The sequence below is a fragment of the Pseudonaja textilis genome, chromosome 3 (genome assembly GCF_049901715.1).
Source record: "Pseudonaja textilis isolate UNSWEBS1 chromosome 3, rPseTex1.2, whole genome shotgun sequence".
Lineage (NCBI taxonomy): Eukaryota > Metazoa > Chordata > Lepidosauria > Squamata > Elapidae > Pseudonaja > Pseudonaja textilis.
The window spans coordinates 23,388,622-23,410,562 of record NC_141992.1 but is presented as its reverse complement, the minus strand read 5'-3'; the positions used below and the strand labels follow the sequence as shown (position 1 = coordinate 23,410,562).

At 35.5% G+C, this 21,941-nt stretch overlaps 1 protein-coding gene across 1 annotated transcript; it reads left to right on the top strand.

Annotated features, from left to right (window-relative positions):
• The first annotated feature begins 3 nt into the window (after positions 1 to 3).
• Positions 4 to 19,442, top strand: LOC113434379 (translocating chain-associated membrane protein 1-like 1). Its single transcript, XM_026697519.2, has 11 exons — positions 4 to 346; positions 4,596 to 4,656; positions 5,077 to 5,195; positions 7,647 to 7,763; positions 7,857 to 7,915; positions 8,583 to 8,667; positions 9,041 to 9,111; positions 9,948 to 10,052; positions 11,944 to 12,087; positions 13,004 to 13,161; positions 15,742 to 19,442. Exons 1-11 carry the CDS (start codon positions 227 to 229, stop codon positions 15,813 to 15,815), a joined length of 1,113 nt encoding a protein of 370 aa, XP_026553304.1. The 5' UTR covers positions 4 to 226; the 3' UTR covers positions 15,816 to 19,442.
• Positions 19,443 to 21,941: the final 2,499 nt, after the last annotated feature.

The window sequence follows — 21,941 nt, the reverse complement described above, 5'->3', positions numbered from 1 at the left end:
GTTGATTGGCCAAGCGTGGAAAACAGGGCGGATAAAAATGCCGAGGCCTGGCGGGGGGGGGAGAGAAAGGAGGTGGGGTGGGAAGGGACAAGAGTCGCTGGTGTTTACTGGGCGGGAGGTGAAGAGCGAGGGATTGTTGGGAGAGTAGAGGAGCTGCAGCTCTTCATCCGTACTTCACCCTCAACTTGGGTCCTGGAGTTTCCCACTCTCGGAAATCTCTGCCGCTATGGGACTGCGGAAGAAAAACAAGAGTCCGCCAGTCTTGAGCCATGAGTTCGTTATCCAGAACCACGCGGATGCTGTATCCTGCCTGGCCATGGGCCTCCTTATGGGGCTCATGTTCGAGGTATCCTTACTTATAGAGGGCCCGGGGAGGAAGCGGCAGCGCGAGGGCTCGAGGCACGCCCCCTTTCCTCCCCCCCCCCCACCGGTTCAAGTGCGGCCCCGCCCTTCTCTCTCGAGCTCTGGCGCTTCTCCTCCTGTTTAACTGTTTTCCCCTTAAGCTGCTCATTCTCACGGTCGCGCTCCCCTCTTGCGTGCTGACGTACATAGGAAGGAGTGGACGTATAACTTGTTGCCAAGGCCGGTCTCGCCGTTTCTTAAGCTAAAACCGCTAGGCATGCTGGCTGGGTTCTCTCTCTCCTCCGCCACCGAAGGCGCAGGGGAATTCAACTGGCAGTCGCACTGAAGAAGATAACTCGTGCAAGCCAGTCAAGCTGCTTTCAAAGGCTGCGGAGAGGAGGGTGGGGGGTGTGAGATAACATAGCTTGGACCAATTAGCGAGATCTGTAGAACAAAATAGTTTAGCGTTTCGTCATATCCAGAGAGAAGGGAGTGCGTCTCGTTTTAATATGCCATTGAGTCATACGAAATGGGATGTACAGTGGTCTTTCCCCGCTTTTCTCTTCTTGTTTCCCTTTGGAACTGGTGACGGGGCTTAAGACTTGGTCCCCGGTACTGATTTTCAACCCTGGAGTACGATTCTGGATTTCATATTAAAATGAAGTGTCCAGAGAAGAGGCCAAATGATTTCCCCAAACGGAGGGGTGGCCGGTTTAGGAGGAATTTATAGATTGTAAGTTAAGTATCATAAACGGTCTAGCTTGTGATATTGCTCCTACTGGGCTAAGGGATGATGCTTTGGGTTTGGTCCTTACGAGTAAGCGGTAGCATTAGGCATACTGCTGATTTTAGTAGCTTTGATAGCTACCATACTACCGGTGGTAGTGGATAATTCCACTGGAGAGCTTTTGTGTTTGGTGGGTTTGACCATATTTATTTGGAACAAGATAAAATTTCTTACAGACCCAAGGGTGTATGGGAGAGTTACGGCTGATGTTAAGAATTAAGTGGACTATTTTTTGCTTACGCATTTCATTGGCAGAGACTAATCTTGACATCAAGATACAAGGTGAAGGATACTTATCCGTTGCATCCGCTATCACAGTCTCTTGTCTGGCTGGTAATAAGCTTATAAACAGTCATGTCTCAGGGGTGTCTAAATTACATAATGATATTCACTTCCTGAGTCACCAAGCCACAGAATGGAATTGGAAAAAGTTTAACACCCAAATATTAAATATGGGCTGACTGTGCCACAAATGTGATAAATTTGTTTCTTTAAATAAAAAGCTGTTATAAGTGATTAAAAGTGAAGCCTTGAACAATGCTAGGATTTGTAGAAAACTTAACAGGAAGCTAAATATACAATAAATTTGGTTTTTATATGTAACCATGTCTTTTTGAGGCTTTCCCTGAGTCATGGCCTTGGCTTGCTAATAGAATCTCTTTTGTTAGACATAAGCAGAAACTAAAATAGTCTTTCCCAATCTAGTCCCAATCTGGACATAGTTCATTAATTGTATGAACTTTCCAGAATTCTCAGCAGTGGCTATGTTGGCTGAGGAATTCAGTAAATTAACCTTCATGCATTTATGTTAGGAAACACTAAGGTATAAATTACTACTTTTGACAAGAGGTTGATCTTCTAGATAAACAGTTCTTAAAACATTTTTGTTTCAAGACCCTTTGTGTTCTTAAAAATTATTGAGGACCCCATGTGCATGATATCTATTCATGTTTACACTACTGGGAATTAAGAATCATTTAAAAATATTTGACTTTGAAGATCTACAGAATTCTCAAGACCATATTTTGAGAACCACTGATCTAGAGGAATCCAGTTCTGTATTTCACCCCAAAATTGTCTTTTATTCCAGTTATTTTTGAAAGGGAACTTAAGTTGGTATAATGGGATATATCTTCTACTTTATTCCCACAGTAATAAACATGGTAAAGATTGATCCAAAGTTACTTTATGATCACCATCTAATACCTTAACCAGTAGACTTTATTGGTTTCCATCATATAATTAGGTTACCCAAAATTGAACTTAGTACACTATATCAATTAACATCACATTTGATGCTCATTGACCACCTTGGCCCTTCTAACTTTTTCATTTAGTTTCAGAAATTATTTTAATTAAAAGCATAATTGGCATGTCACAAAGACTGGTGCCATTATTGCCATTAATGCTTCCTGTCCATTTATTTAAAAATATAGCTGAAGGAGCTATACTTCAAAGCATGTTATGCAAGCTATGCAGAGAAATAATGTGAACAATAGTAGCAAAAAGCATTCAGGTAGAAGAGATTGCAAATAGCTGCCTTAATTGGTTCTTTTTCCCATTACTACCATTTGGGAATGAGAAAACCTTGTTTTAATTTTTAATTTTACTCATTTGTAAGATGATGGGTGTATTTTAGAACCCATCTTAAAACCAGAATTCTGGATGGCTCACAACCATTGCATTTTTATTTATTCTAAACCAGGGGTATCAAACTCAAGGCCTGCGGGCCGAATCTCACCCGCGGGGTGCTAAAATCGGGCCTGCGGGACCGGCCTCGAAATATCAAAGGACTGGCCAGTGCCTCTGCCAGCCAAAACGGGCTGCGGGAGGGACGCATGTGGCCCCATGTGGCTCATTTTTTGCCTCCACGGCCTCCTTCAGCATTCTGGCCGAAAATGGGCCCCACCAAGGCCCCGTGAGGCCCCCATGAGGCCTGTTTTTGGCTAGCAGAGTGCTGCTGAAGACTGGAGAGGCCGAAAAAAAGGCTGCTTGGGAGTCTTGTGGGGCTTCTTTGTGGCTCGTTTAGGCCAACAGAATGGTGCAGTAGGGCTTTGTCCTATCCTCCCTCACCCTTACCCTGGCCAGCCTGCGGAGGAGAACTACAATGCTGATTTGTCCCTTGAAAAAATCCAGTTTGACACCCCTGCTCTAAACTGTATATACACACATTGTGTTGTTTGAGCTCTCAGTTCTTTTTTCTACTTATTAGCCAATAGTATAATGTTAAATGATTAATTTGCATGTACATATGTGCACATCAAATGTTATTCCAAAAAGAAAGAAAATCCTTTTGATTCCTGTGAATTAACAGGATGTAAGGATACAAGATGAAACAGTTGAGATTAAGGATAAGTGATGTCCAGATAATTCAATAGAAGACTTAAATATTTCTCATTAATTCCAAATCAGAATGGGTGTGAAACTCAGTGGAGGAGTTGAAAGTTAGTGGGTACAGCAGGGGTATAGAGTGGTAGAGTGCAGGTCAGCAAAAAGAGATGAGGGCGGCTTTGCAATGGCCATAATTTCAAAGACCCACAATAACTACCATTTTGTTCAGCACTGTTATAACTTTGGTCACTGAGCAAATGGGCAGCCATCAAACCAAGGACACTCTTTCAAATAAAGGGCTTGAATAGGGTACTTAGGTTGACAAGAGATACTTCTAACATCAAATCCTTTAAATAGTTTGCCTAGAATAAAAGGCTTCCCTACAGTATTCCTGACACAAGCCCAAAGAACTGCCTCAACCAGCGAGATTTGAGCTCCTAACTTCTATTGTAAAACACAGGCCATTCCATTAAAGACATTAAAATATCACGCAAACTATTTGATTGCCAGCTATATACCTCAGCCAAGGCGGAGCATTTAGAACCACTAATCAACAGGATAGCTTACTCAGACTCCATTAACAGGATGCCTTACTTCTTTCAAAATACACATGGATGGGCAGTCAAAAAGACTGCCAGGTTTATAGCTAAAGTCATTCATTAGAGAACTTCTTACTTAGATAATTTTGAAGTTAATTGTCAAAGCAATTGTCTTATTTGAATATTTTACTGAACAGCTTTTGTGCGCCCTGGTATGTTGTATGTTTCTCCTGATATGTTGTATTTTATATAAATATATTGTGATTCAGTATCTTTGCCTGATTAATCAATAAACAATGGATCCAATGCAACAATTTGTATTATTAGTCTTAATAATTATACTTTTCAAAGTTTTCAAAACCTATGTCTCAGATATGATACCTTAGTAGTCAATACGATCATCTCCAGGCTTGTTTGGTTCTTAAATTGGTAGGTTTGTTAAGCTACAAAAATGTCATCACTGCTGCAAGGAATTCTATAACAGTGAAAATTAAATAGTTGCAACAGTCGTAATAAATATAAATTTTAGTAGCAACTTCAGAAAAAGTATACAGCATAGAACTTGATAATTTATTTTTCTCTGTTTTAAATTTTAGGTTACATCCAAATATGCCATCATGTTTATAACTGTACAATACAATGTTACATACAACATAGGTAAATATAAAATATAATTTGTTCTATGTCTGATTTTCATTTTTAAAAATATTTTTTCAATATAGTCTTCTACATGTTTACTCAAATACTCTCTTAGATTATTCATCTCCAAGTGTGTATATATGTGCATGTGTAGGCATGCCAGGTTATTCGTAGGGTTGCAGTCTTAAATGATTTTGTCTAAATGCTGCTGTACAGCAGGATCCTCTGCATTATTATTACAAAATTATGTTGTGCTGTTTTCTCCAAATAACAAATACATTATTAAAGGACATACAACATGACCTTATAGATTTTAAAGCAGAATTTATTGCAGAGATGTTAGTAACACTGTTGAAAATTTGCATGTTCTCTTGATGTATAATAAAATTCTAAATATAGCCTGTACTGCTATTAATAGTAAGATATTGTGCATTTCAGATGATGGATCTGACCCAGTTCATTTCTATGAGTATGGTCCAAAAGACATGGCCACTATCTTCTTCTACATGCTTATAGCCATTATTCTGCATGCAGTGATTCAGGAATATATACTAGATGTAAGTTTGCAATTATTACATAAATGTGAATATGTGAAATCAATTCAGTTCCAAGTTCTTCAAAATACATTTATTAAATAATATGCTCTAATATTGGATATGAAAGATATAATATCCCTTTTGATATAGTAGTTACAGTACTGGACTGAAAATGGAGATACCATAAGATCTAGTCCTCTCAGGCATGAAAACTGGCTGATTAACTGGGCAAATCCCTTACCTTCAGCTCAACTCCACACACAAGGTAATAGTTGTAGAAAAAAATAGAAGCATGAGCATTATGTAATTGTGCCTTGAATTATGTAAAATAAAGGTAGGACATACATTTCATAATTTATATTAATAGAAGTTTAATAATATCTAATAAACATCTCCTAGATTTTTTCATTATCAACCATGTATCTACATTACAGAAGAATATTTCTTTAGAATGAACAGTTTACCTGCAGATTCTAAATTAATTGCTCTGGATTGTGTTTTTTTCCTAAAAGTAAATCCGTTGGTGTGAATTTTGAAAGCATGTTATGCAAATTTTCACAAAGTAGCATTAAAAATTTACCAGAAGGCAAAAAAGTAAAGATGTTGTCAAGAATACTGCCTGCCATTATTACTTCAGCTTTTGCTTTTTGGAACAGATAGTATTAATGGCAGACAGTATTCTTGATAGGTAAATATAAAAGTCAACATCTTTACTTTTTTGCCTTCTGGTAAATTTTGAATGCCACTTTCACTTTTGGGAACCGATAGACAACCTTTCCTCTTTTATTTGCTGATAGTGGCTAACCTACATGATCTTGATTCCCTACTTTAAATCCTGCTAGCCTCCTATATTTTTTTAAAATAGAACTTAAAATGTTTAAAAAGTAAGAAAAGAGCCAAGAGGTGTGCCTTTGAACATAATGTAATTAAGTATATATGTTACACGTATTACAATATTTGTTCTCTAATATTTTATTTGGCCAGGTTTTTTTTACTATATAACACTGAATATAATATTTATATATTATGGACCTTTATATATTTTGGACCTTTATAATTAGTCTAAATATATCACATAGTCCATGTCAGTTTATATTTTGGATAGTAATTCAGAGTTTGAACCTTTTCCAAATTTTGGACCAGAACTTATTAAGTGCTTCTTCTCTGAAAATGGGCATGTGGGCAAGATGGGCAGCTTTCAACATGTTGAATCCCTAGTCAAATTATACTGGATTATGCAATGATATGATTTCTGTGACAATTTCATTAAAAAATTATAAGCCACACTATGAATTTCTTGTGAAATGAATACAAATTATATCCATCAATGAATGGATTCCTTATTTCTTCAATAAGTCAATATTCAAGTTTAACCTGGCAGTCTGCTGATAAAGGTAATTTATTATTTCTCTATTAAATATTATTTTAAAATCTAAGCTCTGCTTTATTTCTTGTTTGTTGCTGTGTTTATTTTAAGCATAATGTAAGTTATTTTAAGTATAAAAAGTGTGAGTTAAAGTGTTTGTATTTGTTATTTTTAATAATTAAAACATAGCTTGGCTGAAAGTCATTGTCCAATTATGAAAAATAAAACCTCAAGCAGTGAGTTTAATATAAAAATTGGGACATGATTCATATCTTTCTACCCTAGGATAAAACTATAGTGCTTGTTCTGTGACTCTCTGCATTACAATATGCAATCAGAAACTTAATAAATAAACCACTGAAAGACTCGTTAGAAACATCACTTTCTGTCTTGTCTTCCTATCTTCTACTCTCGAACGAAAACAACAGTTGCCTTATATTTGTTTTGTATTGGTCAGTAGATTTGGTTTAGAGATATATAGCTCAATGTATGATATGCAGAGATAGAGTAATTGTGCATTCCAAACTTACACTACCATCTTCTCCCCTTTCTTTGCCACATCCCAGCTGAAAATGTTCAGGAGTAGAAAATATTCTTATAAGAACATACACAAACTAAGACTAAAATTAATTTCAGATTGTGCTTCAGAGCCTGGTGTGTTCCAGCATACAAAATGTGATCCACTAAGAAAGACTATGTGAAAGCATAGTACAGAGATACAAAACTGATGCCTCAATTAAGATCCAAGACAAAATCATTTGGGTCATTGAATATAGTCTTGGTTTCTAGATTGGACTGTGAAATCCAAATGCCCGTTTGGCACAAAGAGTGGTGATTTGCTTTCTATGTAGATTGCTTTTCAACACTTTAAGCAGCAGCTGGCAAAAAGCTGGTCTGTCAACTATTAGAATATGTGGGTCACATTTAATGTTTACTTACCTAATGAGAAAAATGAACGGTAAAGTCCAGCTTAGCATTTTGTAGTATTGGATATAAATGTTGAACTTGGGGGGCATTCTTCTTGGGGAGGCTAACATATTCACTAGAAAAAAAAATTGAACATGATTAAATTAATACTTTTGGTGTTTGTTATTTTTTCCCCCTAGAAAATTAATAGACGCCTGCACTTGTCAAAAACAAAACATAGCAAATTCAATGAGTCAGGACAACTAGCCTTTTTCTACTTGTTTTCGTTTGTGTGGGGAGCAAGTATTTTGTCTGCAGTAAGTAAGTCAAATTATCTTTTTGCAGATTAATTTAAATGAACATTTGCCTAAAATATATCAAATCCTTTAACCTTATATTTTTCTCCTTAGGAAGAATTTACAACAAATCCAACTTTGTTATGGAAGGATTACCCTCATTCTCATATGTTGTAAGCTTTTTTATTTAGTTCTTTTATTTGTGCTAGGCATTTTGCTTCCTTGTTGAAATTAAGAAACATATCTAGGTTATTAATTCTCAGGCATTTGAGTATTAAAAGATGGAACATGGACAGATCTATGAATTAATTGTCAAGGAACTATTTTTTAAAACATTTGTATTAGGATCTAAATGTTTTTAGACAGTGAATTCTACAAAAAAATTCTACAAAATATTTCTTCCTTAGATTACTATTTAATCTTGCCTTTTCATTCTTATCTTCCTCAATCATATTTTCTTTCAGTTTAGACAATTCTTCAAAAGGGCAAGGTTTAGGATTCCAATAATTTAAATTATTTTAGTTTCACTTTCTTTAACATGAATTTCTTGCTTTAATCTTAAAACATTTAAGATTATCGGAATATAGATTCATTTTAATTTTATATAATGTAATATGTATTCATTTGAAATTTGATTAAATTATTAATCATATACCTGACTTGAAAATTGGCATCTACGTTTATGTATAAAAATTTATGTGTAAGTTTCAGCTACAGCCAACAATCTTGGCCTCCCTAAACAAAATTGGGTTCATGGCTTCTAATTCTCATGATTTGAATAGAAAGAATAATCATTGAATGCTATGTATACATCTTTTATATATATACTTTTCTTTTTAGTTTTCAGGCTAAATTCTTCTATATTTGCCAAATTGCCTATTGGCTCCATGCACTTCCAGAACTGTACTTCCAAAAGATTAGAAAGGTATAAATTGTAACTTTACTTCAGGCATTATATTTATTTTATTTACTTTCATTTATAATGATATAGGATTGTATTCTAAATAAGGAGAAGAAATAATGATGGAGAGAAAAGTACTTTTCTCAGCTTGGTAAGAGATTCGTACTATACAGGAATATATTGTTGGGTAGGGAAAGTAATGCAATAGATTATTTTGACTTTCAATTTATTTATGTCCTTATTAATAGTGCTTTTGAAAAACGTGCTTTCAAAAGGAAAGTATTCATAAGTTATTACAATGTAAAACCATAGAGAAAAGGAAAACTAACACAATTCATATTAAAATGTTTGCTTTTATTTTTGTAACTTGTTTGTCTTTTCCATTTCATATTTCTAGGAAGATATTCCAAGACAGTTGCACTATATTTTTCTTTATACTGCCCATATATCTGGTGCCTATATCTTGAAGTAAGCATTTATTATTTTTCATGTTTCTAGACCTCCATCAAGGATTGTCTTTTATAGTGTCCAAAATACTGTTCAATATATTACCAGTAGTCCTCAACTTACAACCATAATCTTAGTGACTGTTCAAAGTTACAACAGTGCTCAAAACAGTGTCTTACAACTGTTCCTCACATTTATGACTGTCACAGCAATCCCACAATCGTGATCAATTTGGGCAATTGGCAACCAGATTTGCTTAACAACCATGGCAAAAAAGGTCGTAAAATTGGGTGTGACTCACTTAACCACTTTATTTAGCAACCAAAATTCTGGTTTCAATCGTGGTCGTAACTTGAAAACTAGGTATTAATATTATATTCTATTAAGAAAAGGCATTTAGTATTTTTGTGTCATAGTTAATCTGCTATCAGATTTGATCCTGGCTTAACAAGCCATAAAATGCTCATCCTGGTAGCACAGGGATGTCAAACTCAATTTCATTGAGGGCTGCTTCAGGGCTGTGGTTGACCTCAGAGAGTGGGCATGGCTGACTGGGTGGGTGTGGCTGACTGGGTGGGCGTGGCCAGCTTGATGTCACTTCCCAAACTGCTGGCATGTTTCCTCTTTGCACTGGGTAGACTGGGCCAAAGTGACATGGGCTGGCCCCTTACATTTTCCAGGACATTTTCCATCACGGGCCGGATCCAGCCTGCGGGACTTGTGTTTGACACCCCCTGTGATAGCACAACTAATAGTTTGTCTGATATGTAAGATACACTGAACCTAATTCATTGTTGTTGAACTTTGTTACTGAATCAATAATATTCAGAATGAAATATTTACTTTTTACTTTTCAGCCTTCAGCGCTTGGGTCTAATTTTGCTGGTACCTCATTATCTTGTAGAGCTCATTTTTCACGCTTCACGTCTTTTCTACTTCAGTGATGAGAATAAACAGAAAGGGTAATCTTGTTTTTTAAATTTTCCTATTACTGTCAGATAATTAATTTAGCTTCCTTTTTTACAGCTTTCTTAGACCTCGTCAGCCTGTTTTCTTTTACTATATTTGCAAAAATGAAAAACATTTTAGAACCAGGTTACTTGGAAAACTTATCTTGTTTAAGATAGACCTTACGGGTCTTGCTTTTAGTATATCACCAAGAAAGATAATGATTTCACTGATCTCTACCTGTCATCCACACTTCTTTTTCAGTGGAATTTCTAGTTTTTTTTCTCCAAACTTAGCTTCATGCCCTGTTGAACAATTATGTATTAACTCAGGGGTCCCCAACCACCGGGCCGCAGACCGGTACCGGTCCGTGGATCATTTGGTACCGGGCCGCAAAGAAAATAAAAATAAAATAAAAATGGCGGCTTTCTTCGCCTTCGGTGAATGCTGCTGGGATCAGGGATCAAGGACACAAATGAAAGAAGGGGAGGGAGAAAGCAACCAAAGCCTGTCCTGCTCTCCGGCTCAGCGGCTTCGGTTTCCTCCCGCCTCATTCTTCTCTCAGTCGCTCTCTCGCTCCTCCACCAGCCCAGGAAGAAACTGCTTCAAAGAAGCCAGCAGGGTGGCTTTTCCTGTCGGTGCAGCTCCTCCGAAGCGCCCGTTCACCCCCACCCCGCCGCCCGCGGTTCAATCCAGTGCTCCATTCTGCCTGCCTGCCTGCCTTCGTTTCTGGTTGTTTCGGAGCGGCTTTGGCTGAGAATAATAACTATTCGCCTCTTTTACTCAGCCGAAGCTGCTCCGAAACAACCAGAAACGAAGGCAGGCAGGCGGAATGGAGCACTGGATTGAACCGTGGGCAGCGGGGTGGGGGTGAACGGGCGCTTCGGAGGAGCTGCGCCGACAGGAAAAGCCACCCTGCCGGCTTCTTTGAAGCAGTTTCTTCCTGGGCTGGTGGAGGAGCGAGAGAGCGACTGAGAGAGGAACGAGGCAGACACCTGAGGGATAAGGCTGAGGGAGGGAGGGAGACACCTGAGGGATGAGGCTGAGGGAGGCAGGGCTGAGAGGCGGGGCTTCTCAGCCATCCTGCAGGGACTTGTCCTGAGCCTCCCTGAACTTGGTGGTTTGCTGGCAGACGTTTTATTACCCGACTAGGTAACAACATCAGATAATGAAGCGTCTGCAAGCAAACCACCAAACTCTGACTCCTCCCCCTCCTTGAAAAAGTGTCTCCCCCCCCGCCGGTCCTTGAAAAAGTGTTTCTGCGTGAAACTGGTCCCTGGTACAAAAAAGGTTGGGGACCGCTGTATTAACTACTTAATCATTTTTATGATTTCACTAATAAGCATCGTTTTGCTAATGTTAAGACTTTTTCAGTGCATATATTCCTATGCCATTGAGTTTTTTTTTTTTTTAAAAAAAAGGTTGTACCTTTTTTAAAAAAATACGCAATCCCAAAATTCAAAAGAGAGAGTAACAGAAATGAAGATATTTTCCTTTTGATTTTTTTAAAAAATTGTTGAAAAAGCACTTGGCCTTCCTGAAAATTTCATACAAGCATACTGATTTTGCAGAAATTCTTCACAGACATAGTTTTCTCATTTGGTAAAAACATGTTTGATTATGAAGAGTGCTTTTGTTCAAGTAAAATTAAGATTTGAATCACTATTTAATTATCATGTATTTAAAGTGATTTGCTTTCCTCTTTGGTTTTTATTCTATGAAATAGTTACTGTTTTCAAAAGTAATGTTTTCCGTTATAATGCCTGATGTCATGGATATGCTCGTACAATGTCTAGCAAAAGTATACTTTTTAAAAAATTGTCATAGGCCATGATACAGCTGTGTTCATATTATTTAGTGACATAAAGCAATTGGTAGTGAAATAATTGTCATTTTTCTTTTCAGATTTACCCTTTGGGCACTTTTATTTGTAATGGCTCGTCTTTTGACCCTGACTTTGTCAGTTCTCACCTTTGGATTTGGTCTCACAAAAGCAGAAAATCCTGGTTTTTCTGTAGCAGAAGGAAACTTTAACATACTCACAATTAGGTATACATTTTTCTGGAATAGCTATTTTAGATATTCTTTACATTCACAGATCCAAAAATAGAAAATTGTGTCTAGGAAAAAATAGTCTTTTTTTATTCTTATTACTATTTAAACTACCTTTTATTTTGGTAGATAATATGTAAACCTATCTCAGAAACTTTTCTGCAATCCTTATAATGTTGGTCATATTAAACAATCATATGAGTGCATTACTGTATTCTTTGTAACATGAAACATCAGCCCTTTGGCTACCCTAATAGCAAGTAAGGTACCACTATAAAAGTCATAGCTAGCTTCTTTATTTTTCCAATACATACCTTTTTGGTATGAGTGGGAAGGATGCCCTCCAATCAGTGTTGATTCCTGGCAACAGCCTAACTGCAGTCTCTGCAGTTTTCTTGGCAACATTTTCAGAAATAGTTTGCCATTGTCTTCTTTCTAAGGCTGAGAGAGTGGTTGATTCAACTGAATCTAACTGGCTTTGTGTCTAAGTCAGGATTAAAATTCAAAGCTTCCTTGGTTTCTAATATATATATATATATATATATATTTGTTTCATATGCCAGCTGCTCAATAGATTTTTATAAATAAAACAATCTCATTGTCAAAATGCTTATTGGAAAAGAAATTTTCAGCTATTTGATACAACACATGCAAATTGGAACATATTGATGCAAAATTCAGTTTTCAACTATCATATCTAATAGCCATGATCTTAAACATATATCATATTATGTAGGAATGTGTGCTATTTAAAGACATATGATATGTGCTAGCCTACTGATAAGAAACCATTTGGATTGTACATGTAACTTTATTTTATTTTTTGAATGGTCCATCTTTAGAGAAAATCTTAAAAATCATCATAACACTATTATTCTAACTATATAACTCTGTTTTCTGTTAAACTAATTAGAATTAGCTGTTTGGCTGCAATTTGTTTGACTCAGGCTTGGATGATGTGGAAATTCATCAATTTCCAGTTAAAGAAATGGAGAGAACATGCACAGAATCAAATTCCTAAGAAAAAAACAAACACAAAAATTAAGTCTACAAAAAAAGAGTCCTGCAGATGTAAGTATAGCCCTCACATTTATACCAGTATCAAAACCACAAATATACATTACTAGAGTGACAGTTGCTAGTTAAATAATACCACTTTATTTTCTTGTTTAACATTGAATGGAGACTTATGGCATACAATGTTAGTGTTACTTCTAAATGACCAAAAGCTGACATGATTTTTATATAATACAAAATTAAACATTTATTTACAGATAGTCATTGTTTAACACATTTGGAACTGACAACTCTGCTATTAAGTGTTGTAATAATAAGACATCATATGGCTGCAATAGGCTTATGATCTCACTTTCACCACACTTGTCAAGCTATTCATCTGCGGTCATTAACCAAGACCTAATTGTGACTTGCAATTTTACTGCTGACTTCTCAATTGACTCTGCTAGTCGCAAGATGATTGTAAAGCGCACACATGATGATCATGTGACCATGAAATGATACAACACTTATGAATACCTACCAGCTGCAAAGTGCCTAAATCTTGATCATGTGACTGGTAACACTGCAAAAGTCGAAGGACTATTCACAAAGTTACTTTTTCAGGACTGTCATAACTTTGAACAGTTGCTAAATCAGGCAGTTGTTAAGTGAGGAGTACCCATATTCAACTTTTTAAAGGCTAACTCTGGGCAGCGTACAATGTTAAAACCACTAGAAAAATAAAAAAGCACAGGCCAGAAGACAGGTGTTAATTCTGTAACAATACTGCACATGGGACCAACAGCACTGTCTAACCTAAGACTTGGGGAAGAGCCATATTATAAAGGCTTTTTCAGAAAGGTTTGAAACAGATCTCTGGGTGAATGTTCCTCCAGAGGGCAGGGACTACAACAGAAAGGCATGATTTCCAGTTCCCATTTCATACCACTGTTTATTGGATGGGATCTGGAGCATGCCAACTCTGCCCAATTATACAGGAAAAACATAAAAAATAGCAATAGCACTTAGACTTATATATCACTTCATAGTGCTTTGCAGTCCTCTCTAAGCAGAGTCAGCATACTGCCCCCAACAATCTGGGTCCTCATTTTACTGACTTCGAGAAGATGGAAGGTTGAGTCAAACTTGAGCTGGTGAGAATCAAACTTCCGGCAGCCAGCAATCAGCAAAAGGAGCCTGCAGTAATGCATTCTAACCACTGTGCCATCTCAATGGAAGATGACATCTTTCTACAAGTTTATATGCAGATTTACTAATTATGTGCAGTTGCATACTGATTCAGAAAAAGTGACCCTTTCAGATTATTCAGGTAGAATTATTAATAGTGCCCCCAAAAGGTGATTGCATCATTAGGTATATAATTAGCCAGGAAAGGTGCCCTAGCCCCACCTTCTAAGGTGCTTTCGTTTTGAGGAAATACTTTCCTATGGATGATTAGAAAATTTGTTGCTGCTGCTGCTGCTGCCCTTTTATTATCAATGACTATCTCCCTTCTGCACTGGCCCTTTGGGAAATCATTAGAGAATTAAAGTGGAAGTCTTCATCTCGCTATGGGCTAAATACAAAAAGTGAAGCCAAACAAAAACTTTGGGAGTCAGTATTTGAGCCAAGTGGAAACAGGTGCTTAAAAGGCCATTGGTCATCCTGGAGGTGGTTAGATCTCACCTCCACTCTATTATATATCCTCCATTATACTTTTTTTTTTGGGGGGGGGTATGGGTGTGTGAGATTTAGGAATAAGATATGTATCTTAAATTTGCAAGCTTTAAGGCCTTATATTGTCATTGCAAAACAACCCAGATCTGCAAATGATCTCCATTTCCATTAGTTGTGTTTTCTGTGACCTCAGGTTAAGAAAAATGTGTAGTCCTCATTGTTAATTATTACCCACATCTTATCCAATATTACATAAAAAGGCTGACTTCAATCTACTCTTTGTGTACAGTAGGTTACAGAAGAATAGAGTAGAACTAGAATTAGAAATACACTTCAGTGTACATAAAAGAATACATTCATCAGTATGAATGTACCTGAAGAATCATCAGGTACCACACTTAATAGTCATAGGGTACAATAAGCAATCAAATCATATTAGGAAACAGTCAATATAAATCATAAGGATACAAGCAACAAGTCATACAGTCACAAGTGGGAGGGGATGGGCAATAAGGAGTGATGAGAAGATTAATAGTAATAGTAATGCAGACTTTGTAAATAGTTGGACAGTGTTGAGGGAATTATTATTTTATTGATGGCATTTGGGGAAAAACCTATCCTTGTTGTTCTGGTGCACAGTGTTCTATAGCATCGTTTTGAGGGTAGGAGTTGAAACAGTTTATGTCCGGGATGTGAAGGGTCTGTAAATATTTTCACAGCCCTCTTTTTGACTTCTGCAGTATACAGGTCCCAGATTGAAGCAAGACGAAGCAGAAGCCATTCTCTGTATGAAAAACATTATTTGATATAATTAACAAAATGTATTAGCATTCCTAATTTACATATGTTTTATATGTTAAATATGTTCAATTTGCTACTTCTGAAATAAAAAATTTCTTATTACATGTATAACTATTAATGCCACTTATCCCAAATCCTAATGTACTATTTATCTTTTTTTTTTTCATATTTTAGCTAACTTCGTAAACGGAACAATAAAATCTGAAGAGGGCATATCACCTAGGAAAAGAAGATCAAAATTTTTGTGAAGAGCACAGATAGAGGACATGGATTTAATTGAAGACTTTTTCACCTTAAATAGAAAATCTGCATTACACTGACCATAGAACAACGCTATTTGGGCTAAAGGACATTGGTTAAAATAATATATTTTTAAGTGTATATTCATCAAAACAATTTTATGATGAAAATATTATTTTAAACTCATTTATTTAACACAATCATCTTGAAAATAGGATATTTTATTATAGTCTGACCTCTAATTACAATATTAATAGAACAGCATGGGGGAATCTAATAAACCAGAGTTGTCTTTTATTTGGAACTTTATTCATTTTATAAACAGTAGTTTTAGAATTAAAGTTAGATTTATTTTGCAGTTTTTTTCTAAATTTCCTATATACCTTATTAAAGTGCTTGAAATTCCTTTTCAGGTTAGAGGGCAAATTATTTTTTTATTACCTCTCCATTTGGTTAAAGGCAATGTTTGAATTGTCATTAGAACATCCATTTATACTGTCATTTGAAAAATTGTCCAACCATGTGCTTTCAAACAATTCCCATCATGTAAAAATTTAAGGTTTAATTTTGAAGATTGGAAACCTTTTTAATTCCAAAAGCTGATTTTATATTAGTGGATTCTGAAGTATTTGTAAAAAAGCTTTGAAACTACATGCTTCAACATGGTGCTAAAAAGTGCTGGTTTATTTAGAGATCCATGAAACTGTTATATAATTAATCTTTAATATGCTGAACAAAAAAACATTTTGAAATTATTTTCCTAGTGTGAAATAATGTCAAGCTGTAGCATTAGATACTGAAAAGACATTAATGAATCCTGCATTTTTGTCAGAAAACAATGTTAAAAATACCAGGCCCTGCAATATAATTTTGCCATTTGGTCTGATCTTGCATCATACCAAAAGTTTTTATTACCAAATAATAGCTTTCCTTGAATGCTTATTGTAATAGCTTAAGTGCACATACTTACTAAGTAACAGGACATTTTTGACTGTGCCAAAATCTCCTGTTATAATTCTTTCAAAAGGGTAGGCCAACTGGTGCCTTCCAGAACTATCCATGCTAATTAGGGGTGATAGAAGTTAAAGTCCAGAACATCTGAAGCAAACCAGGTTTTCTTCCTTTTTTTGGAAAAACGATTTGTACTTGAGATAAGCGATTGGTTGGAATTCAAAACTATAGCTTTTTTGAAATTGCTTTTATTACCCCTGTAGATTTTGCAACCTGGCATGGAAACCATTCAAAGTGGATTTTTTAAATACCTATGTCATATAATATGATTTACTGGACCTACTGTTAGAAAATAATGTTTGAAGTGCTACTGGATTTATAGAATTTAGTTCACAATTTTTTGTATTATGAATATAGACTTCTAGATCTAAAACAATCGTATTGTTTTCAAATTTCTATTTGAGGATTTTCTCTTCTGCTTTCTCAGGTTATCTGTTCAAAACTGGACTAGTTTTATTTAGTTAATGTGGATTGGTCTGCAGTTCTGAAACTAGAGTTCATAACTCCATGGCTACTTTATAATTCACAACTAAACAGTTAGAACCTTGTCTGTTTGTAAATCTTGTAGCACCAGCCGCCAATCAAAGAATAAAGGCGATGTAGATTTAATTATTTTTCTATCGTTTGAATTTCTAAAAATTCTTGATAGTTGCTTAAACCTAACTGAATTCTACAAGTGGCTATTATCAGCCTGGCATTATCCCTATGAGCTAAGACTGGTTCCCAGAATTTCTACCAACTTTATTTATTTATTATTATGGTAGCTGGGATATCTTGAGAGTTATAGTTCCAAAATACCTGAAGGTGCCTTTTGTGGAAAGGCTGCTGTAAAGATCATAAAGAAGTCTTCACCAATAGAATATTTGGGAGTACTCTCAGCATCCCTAGCAATTGGGGATGTTAGAGAATATAGTCTTAAATATTTGTAGGTCATCAGATCAGAGAAGGCTGATGTAACAGTTCAGTCTACATAGTACTAAAATTATATTTGTTATATATCTTATTAATCCGATATCTTGTCAGGCATAGCTGTTACGTAAGAAAATTCTATTCAGTTAAATTAGGGATAGGAAGTGAAAGATTTGGGGGGCTGCAATTCAAAAATATGATCACTTGCATATTTCCAGCTCATATTGAGTGGTTTTCTCTTTCTTAGCACTTTCAGATTTTTGGATTGCTAAAACCAGCATGGCAACATTGTCATAGAGAAAATGAATTGCCTTAACATTGCAATCTGGGATATTCTAGGCATCAGATTTGTTTTTGTTTTTTTTAGATAACTCTATAAATACCATAAATATTTCACAATATAATATCAATAGGTTCATTGCTGGGAGTACAAATAGCAGAGGTGCCAAAGATGTCTGTTTTATATGGACACTGACTGACTGTGTCTATTACATTCCCCGTTCTAAATAATATCTTAATTATAACAAGATACTGGTTTTCTTTAAGATTTGATATACTTGTTAATAATATTTGACACTTAAAGTACTAATAAGAAAGAGTTAAAAATGGTTCTCTGGTTCTGATAAAACGTTTATGATTGATTTGGAAGTCAAGATAGCTGCCTCACAGTCCATTGTAAAATTACCTCGCCTTGCCTCCTGACCATGTTCCTGTGAGAAACAAGTGGCTTACGTTTTTTAAAATTTCTCAGTACCATTCAATAAATTCAGTCACATGTATTTAGATGTAATTATATAGAATGAAATTGTTCTTTTATTTTGTGAAATGGGAAAAAAAAATTTATATCACTTAAACATTTTCATGCAAAATGCTCTTCCTGATTTGATTTCTTTTTCTTCATTTGTCCTATTCTGTGTACCAATTTGTTTAAAGATTTTATCTGCTGACCTCATAATACCCATTTTGCTGTAGAATGAGTATTTTTAAAGATTTTGATGGAAATTTATTTATATAATCACTTCATTTTATAGAACCTAATGAGCTGTTTTGCTAAAAAAAGAGAAACCCTTCTGATTAATTTTCACTGTACTTCTAGTAAGATGTTGCTTTCTCTAGTTAGCATGTGTATGCTTCTGGACTTGTTCCGAATAGGACACTGGTTATATCTTCACCTTAATCATGAACATTTGTGTTCATGTAAAGTCTTTTATGTTACTAATTTCAAATAAAATAAAATGGAAAATTCCTTTCTCAAAGCATAATGCTATAAGATTTCTTAGTTATTTTAGAAAATAGATGTGGCCTTTTAATTCATAGAGTCAATTTGTTCTGTGGCTGGAACTACATCCTTATAGATCATAGTTCAACTACTGTGTTGCCATGATAATTAAATGTTTAACTTAGCCTACAATCTCTTCTATCCCTGTACACTTCAGAAATTTGATTCCCTTTTTTAAATTCTAGAAAATGTAAGTTCAAGTGTTTTAAAATGTATGTTACCTATAATATCCTTGAAATGCAAACATTTTGTGTGTTTGTGTGTGTGTGTATACCTTGTTTCTTTGAATTGGTAGAATAATTTCTTCAGTAGCACGGGAGGAATATAAATGGAATGTCATACTGTCCTGTGTCATTGCACTGATTCCACAGACAGATGTTTTATGTACTATCAGATATTAAATAAAAGGTGGCCCTGTGCCTTAAGTTTGTTTTAATATGTTCTATTTTTCCAAATACTGGAATATAAAATGTGTGTGTGTAGGTGTGTGTGTGTGCATATATACATATCACACATACACATATTCTTTTATATATATAGGAACCTCTGTGCCTTTACTACAAGCATTTGTAGCCAAAATTTAATCCTGTTCTCTACATTTTTTCCATTATAAATCTGCTATTCATCAGAACATTCCAAAATCTCAGATGTGATCTCAAGACACAAGTTAAACACACTGCTTGGATTTTATAGAAGAAACATATATTGAATTTACACTCAAGATTGGAATTCTGATGGTAACACAGTAGTAAGAATACAGTATTGCAGGCTAACTGTGCCCACAGCCAGGAGTTGAATCCTGATAGCTCAAGGTTCACTGAGCCTTCCATCCATCTTGTTGGATGGAAGTTGCTAAAAGGAGAACACAGATTGTTGGGTGGGGATATGTTTATACCGCTCAAGAAAGTGATGTAAAGCACTATGGAGCAGTGTATAAGTACTATTGCTATTAATAAGATTATAAACTGGTATGCATTTATATAGAAGCCTCTTTAAATTGAATCTAAAAATATTATGTTGAAGTCTGGAGCTTGCTGTGCACCAAATGAAATAATGGCTAGAATAATGAACTCATACTGAGAACTCAATTTCTACAATAAATGTCTTAAGAGTTTCATATTAAAATCCAGCCATTTTTTCCCTCTACGATTTCATATTTGTAGATACATTTACCAATGTGATCCTTACTATGATTACTCAGAAATCAAGCTCTATGATCTACAACCAACAGCAAATGCACAGTCAACGTTTAAACTGCTTGAGTATTTTACATTCATCCAGACTAAACATTTCTTCAATCAAACTAGCTTTCAGAGCAGTGTATATTTTAAAAACATATGACTTACGAACAACATATACTAGCCATTCCAATCCAACCTCATAGGCATTTGTGATTTTGATGTCTTGCTTGAATTTATATCTACCCTCTCTTAGCCATGGAGAAATAAGATTCATTCCCAACATAAATAAGCTCTCTTGTTAATAGTACAGTTATCCTCCTTTAACCATTGTAATTACTGACCATACAATAATTAAGAGTATTGTTAGAAATGTTAATGGTGTGTTACTTTTTATAATCTCTTATAATTCATAGGGTAGAGCTGCCTATACTTATATCATCAGTTTCTGCTTAAATGCATATTGATTTTTTAAAAACTTCCAGGGCGGGGGGAAGCCATATTGTTTTAGCATATTTTCTTATGCATTTTTAGGGAATGAAGTTATTTAATTGTAAAGCATTGCAACTAGTGTGAAATGATAAAGCTGTCATTTGCTTGGTAATGTGCCCAGAAGATGACCTTTCCCTGTGGAACAAAATGTTTTGTGTTCCATAATTGTTTGTTCGAATATTATGTTCACTTTGGTTTATTTTGGTAACATTTAAATCACAAATTCCTATGCTTTGAATCATACAAATTCACAAAACAAACTGCATTTAGAAAAGTAAATTATCATTTTAGGTGAGTTTATGAACTGCATTTGTGAAGAGGGTTTAAACAGGCTTGGAGATGTGTCTTGTCATTTTCATGACAAACCAAGAATTAAGAAGTAGAAGGCATAGCATTTCAAATTACATTGGTGGGCTTTTCCAAAAGTTATTCTAAAAAACTTGTCTCTCAAGACTGAACCCCCTGACAGATGCTGAATTGTCTACATGGGGATTCTTAGATATACAGTAAATATATCTCTAATCTAGGTTTTTTAGCATTACTGCTACATTTTTACAGAACTTGAAAGGTAAATAAAAGACTGTCAAACAAAATCCTCTATTTCTAATATTATATGGAAGTTGGATGCAATCTTCAGTCAGTATATTATATATGATTTACCTCTTCAGTCTGAGGACCAGAGGTGGTATTCAGCAGGTTCTGACCAGTTCTGGAGAATCAGCAGTGGAAATTTTGAGTAGTTTGGAAAACTGGCAGATACTATCTCTTAACTGGTCCCGCCCCCATCTATTCTCTGCCCCCTGAGTCCCGGCTGATTGGTTGGGTCTTCTTTTGTTGCCCTGCACAGGAGAATGGAGCTGGAAAGCAGGTTAGTGGGGTGGCTAGGGAATGGAGATTTTACAATATCCTTCCGCTGCCATGCCCACCAAGCTACGCCCATTAAGCCATGCCATGGCCACAGAACTGGTAGTAAATTTGAATCCCATCACTGGTGTGCCCCCTATAGGGCCCTATCCCTTGCTTTAACTCTTAACAAAACCCAACAGATGTTGAGTAGCACAATTCAGACAGTTATTTTCAACCTGGATCAATATAGTCCATTTATGTCCAAGTGCTCATAGAAATGATCTACAGTATTCATGCAATTTACTAACTCAATAACTGTCATTAATGTTCACCTGGCTCACTGTTTTTCCAAATTAAGTTATAAATATTGCATGCAATAGATAGTAACAAACATTTTTTATTGCTGACCTTGTTTTTGA

Excerpts from the sequence above, each read along its gene's own strand:
- LOC113434379 (XM_026697519.2), top strand. The coding sequence starts at position 227 with ATGGGACTGCGGAAGAAAAACAAGAGTCCGCCAGTCTTGAGCCATGAG. Across the intron at positions 8,668-9,040 it reads ACTTCCAAAAGATTAGAAAG|GAAGATATTCCAAGACAGTT; the intron begins GTATAAATTGTA and ends TCATATTTCTAG. Across the intron at positions 10,053-11,943 it reads GATGAGAATAAACAGAAAGG|ATTTACCCTTTGGGCACTTT; the intron begins GTAATCTTGTTT and ends TTTTCTTTTCAG.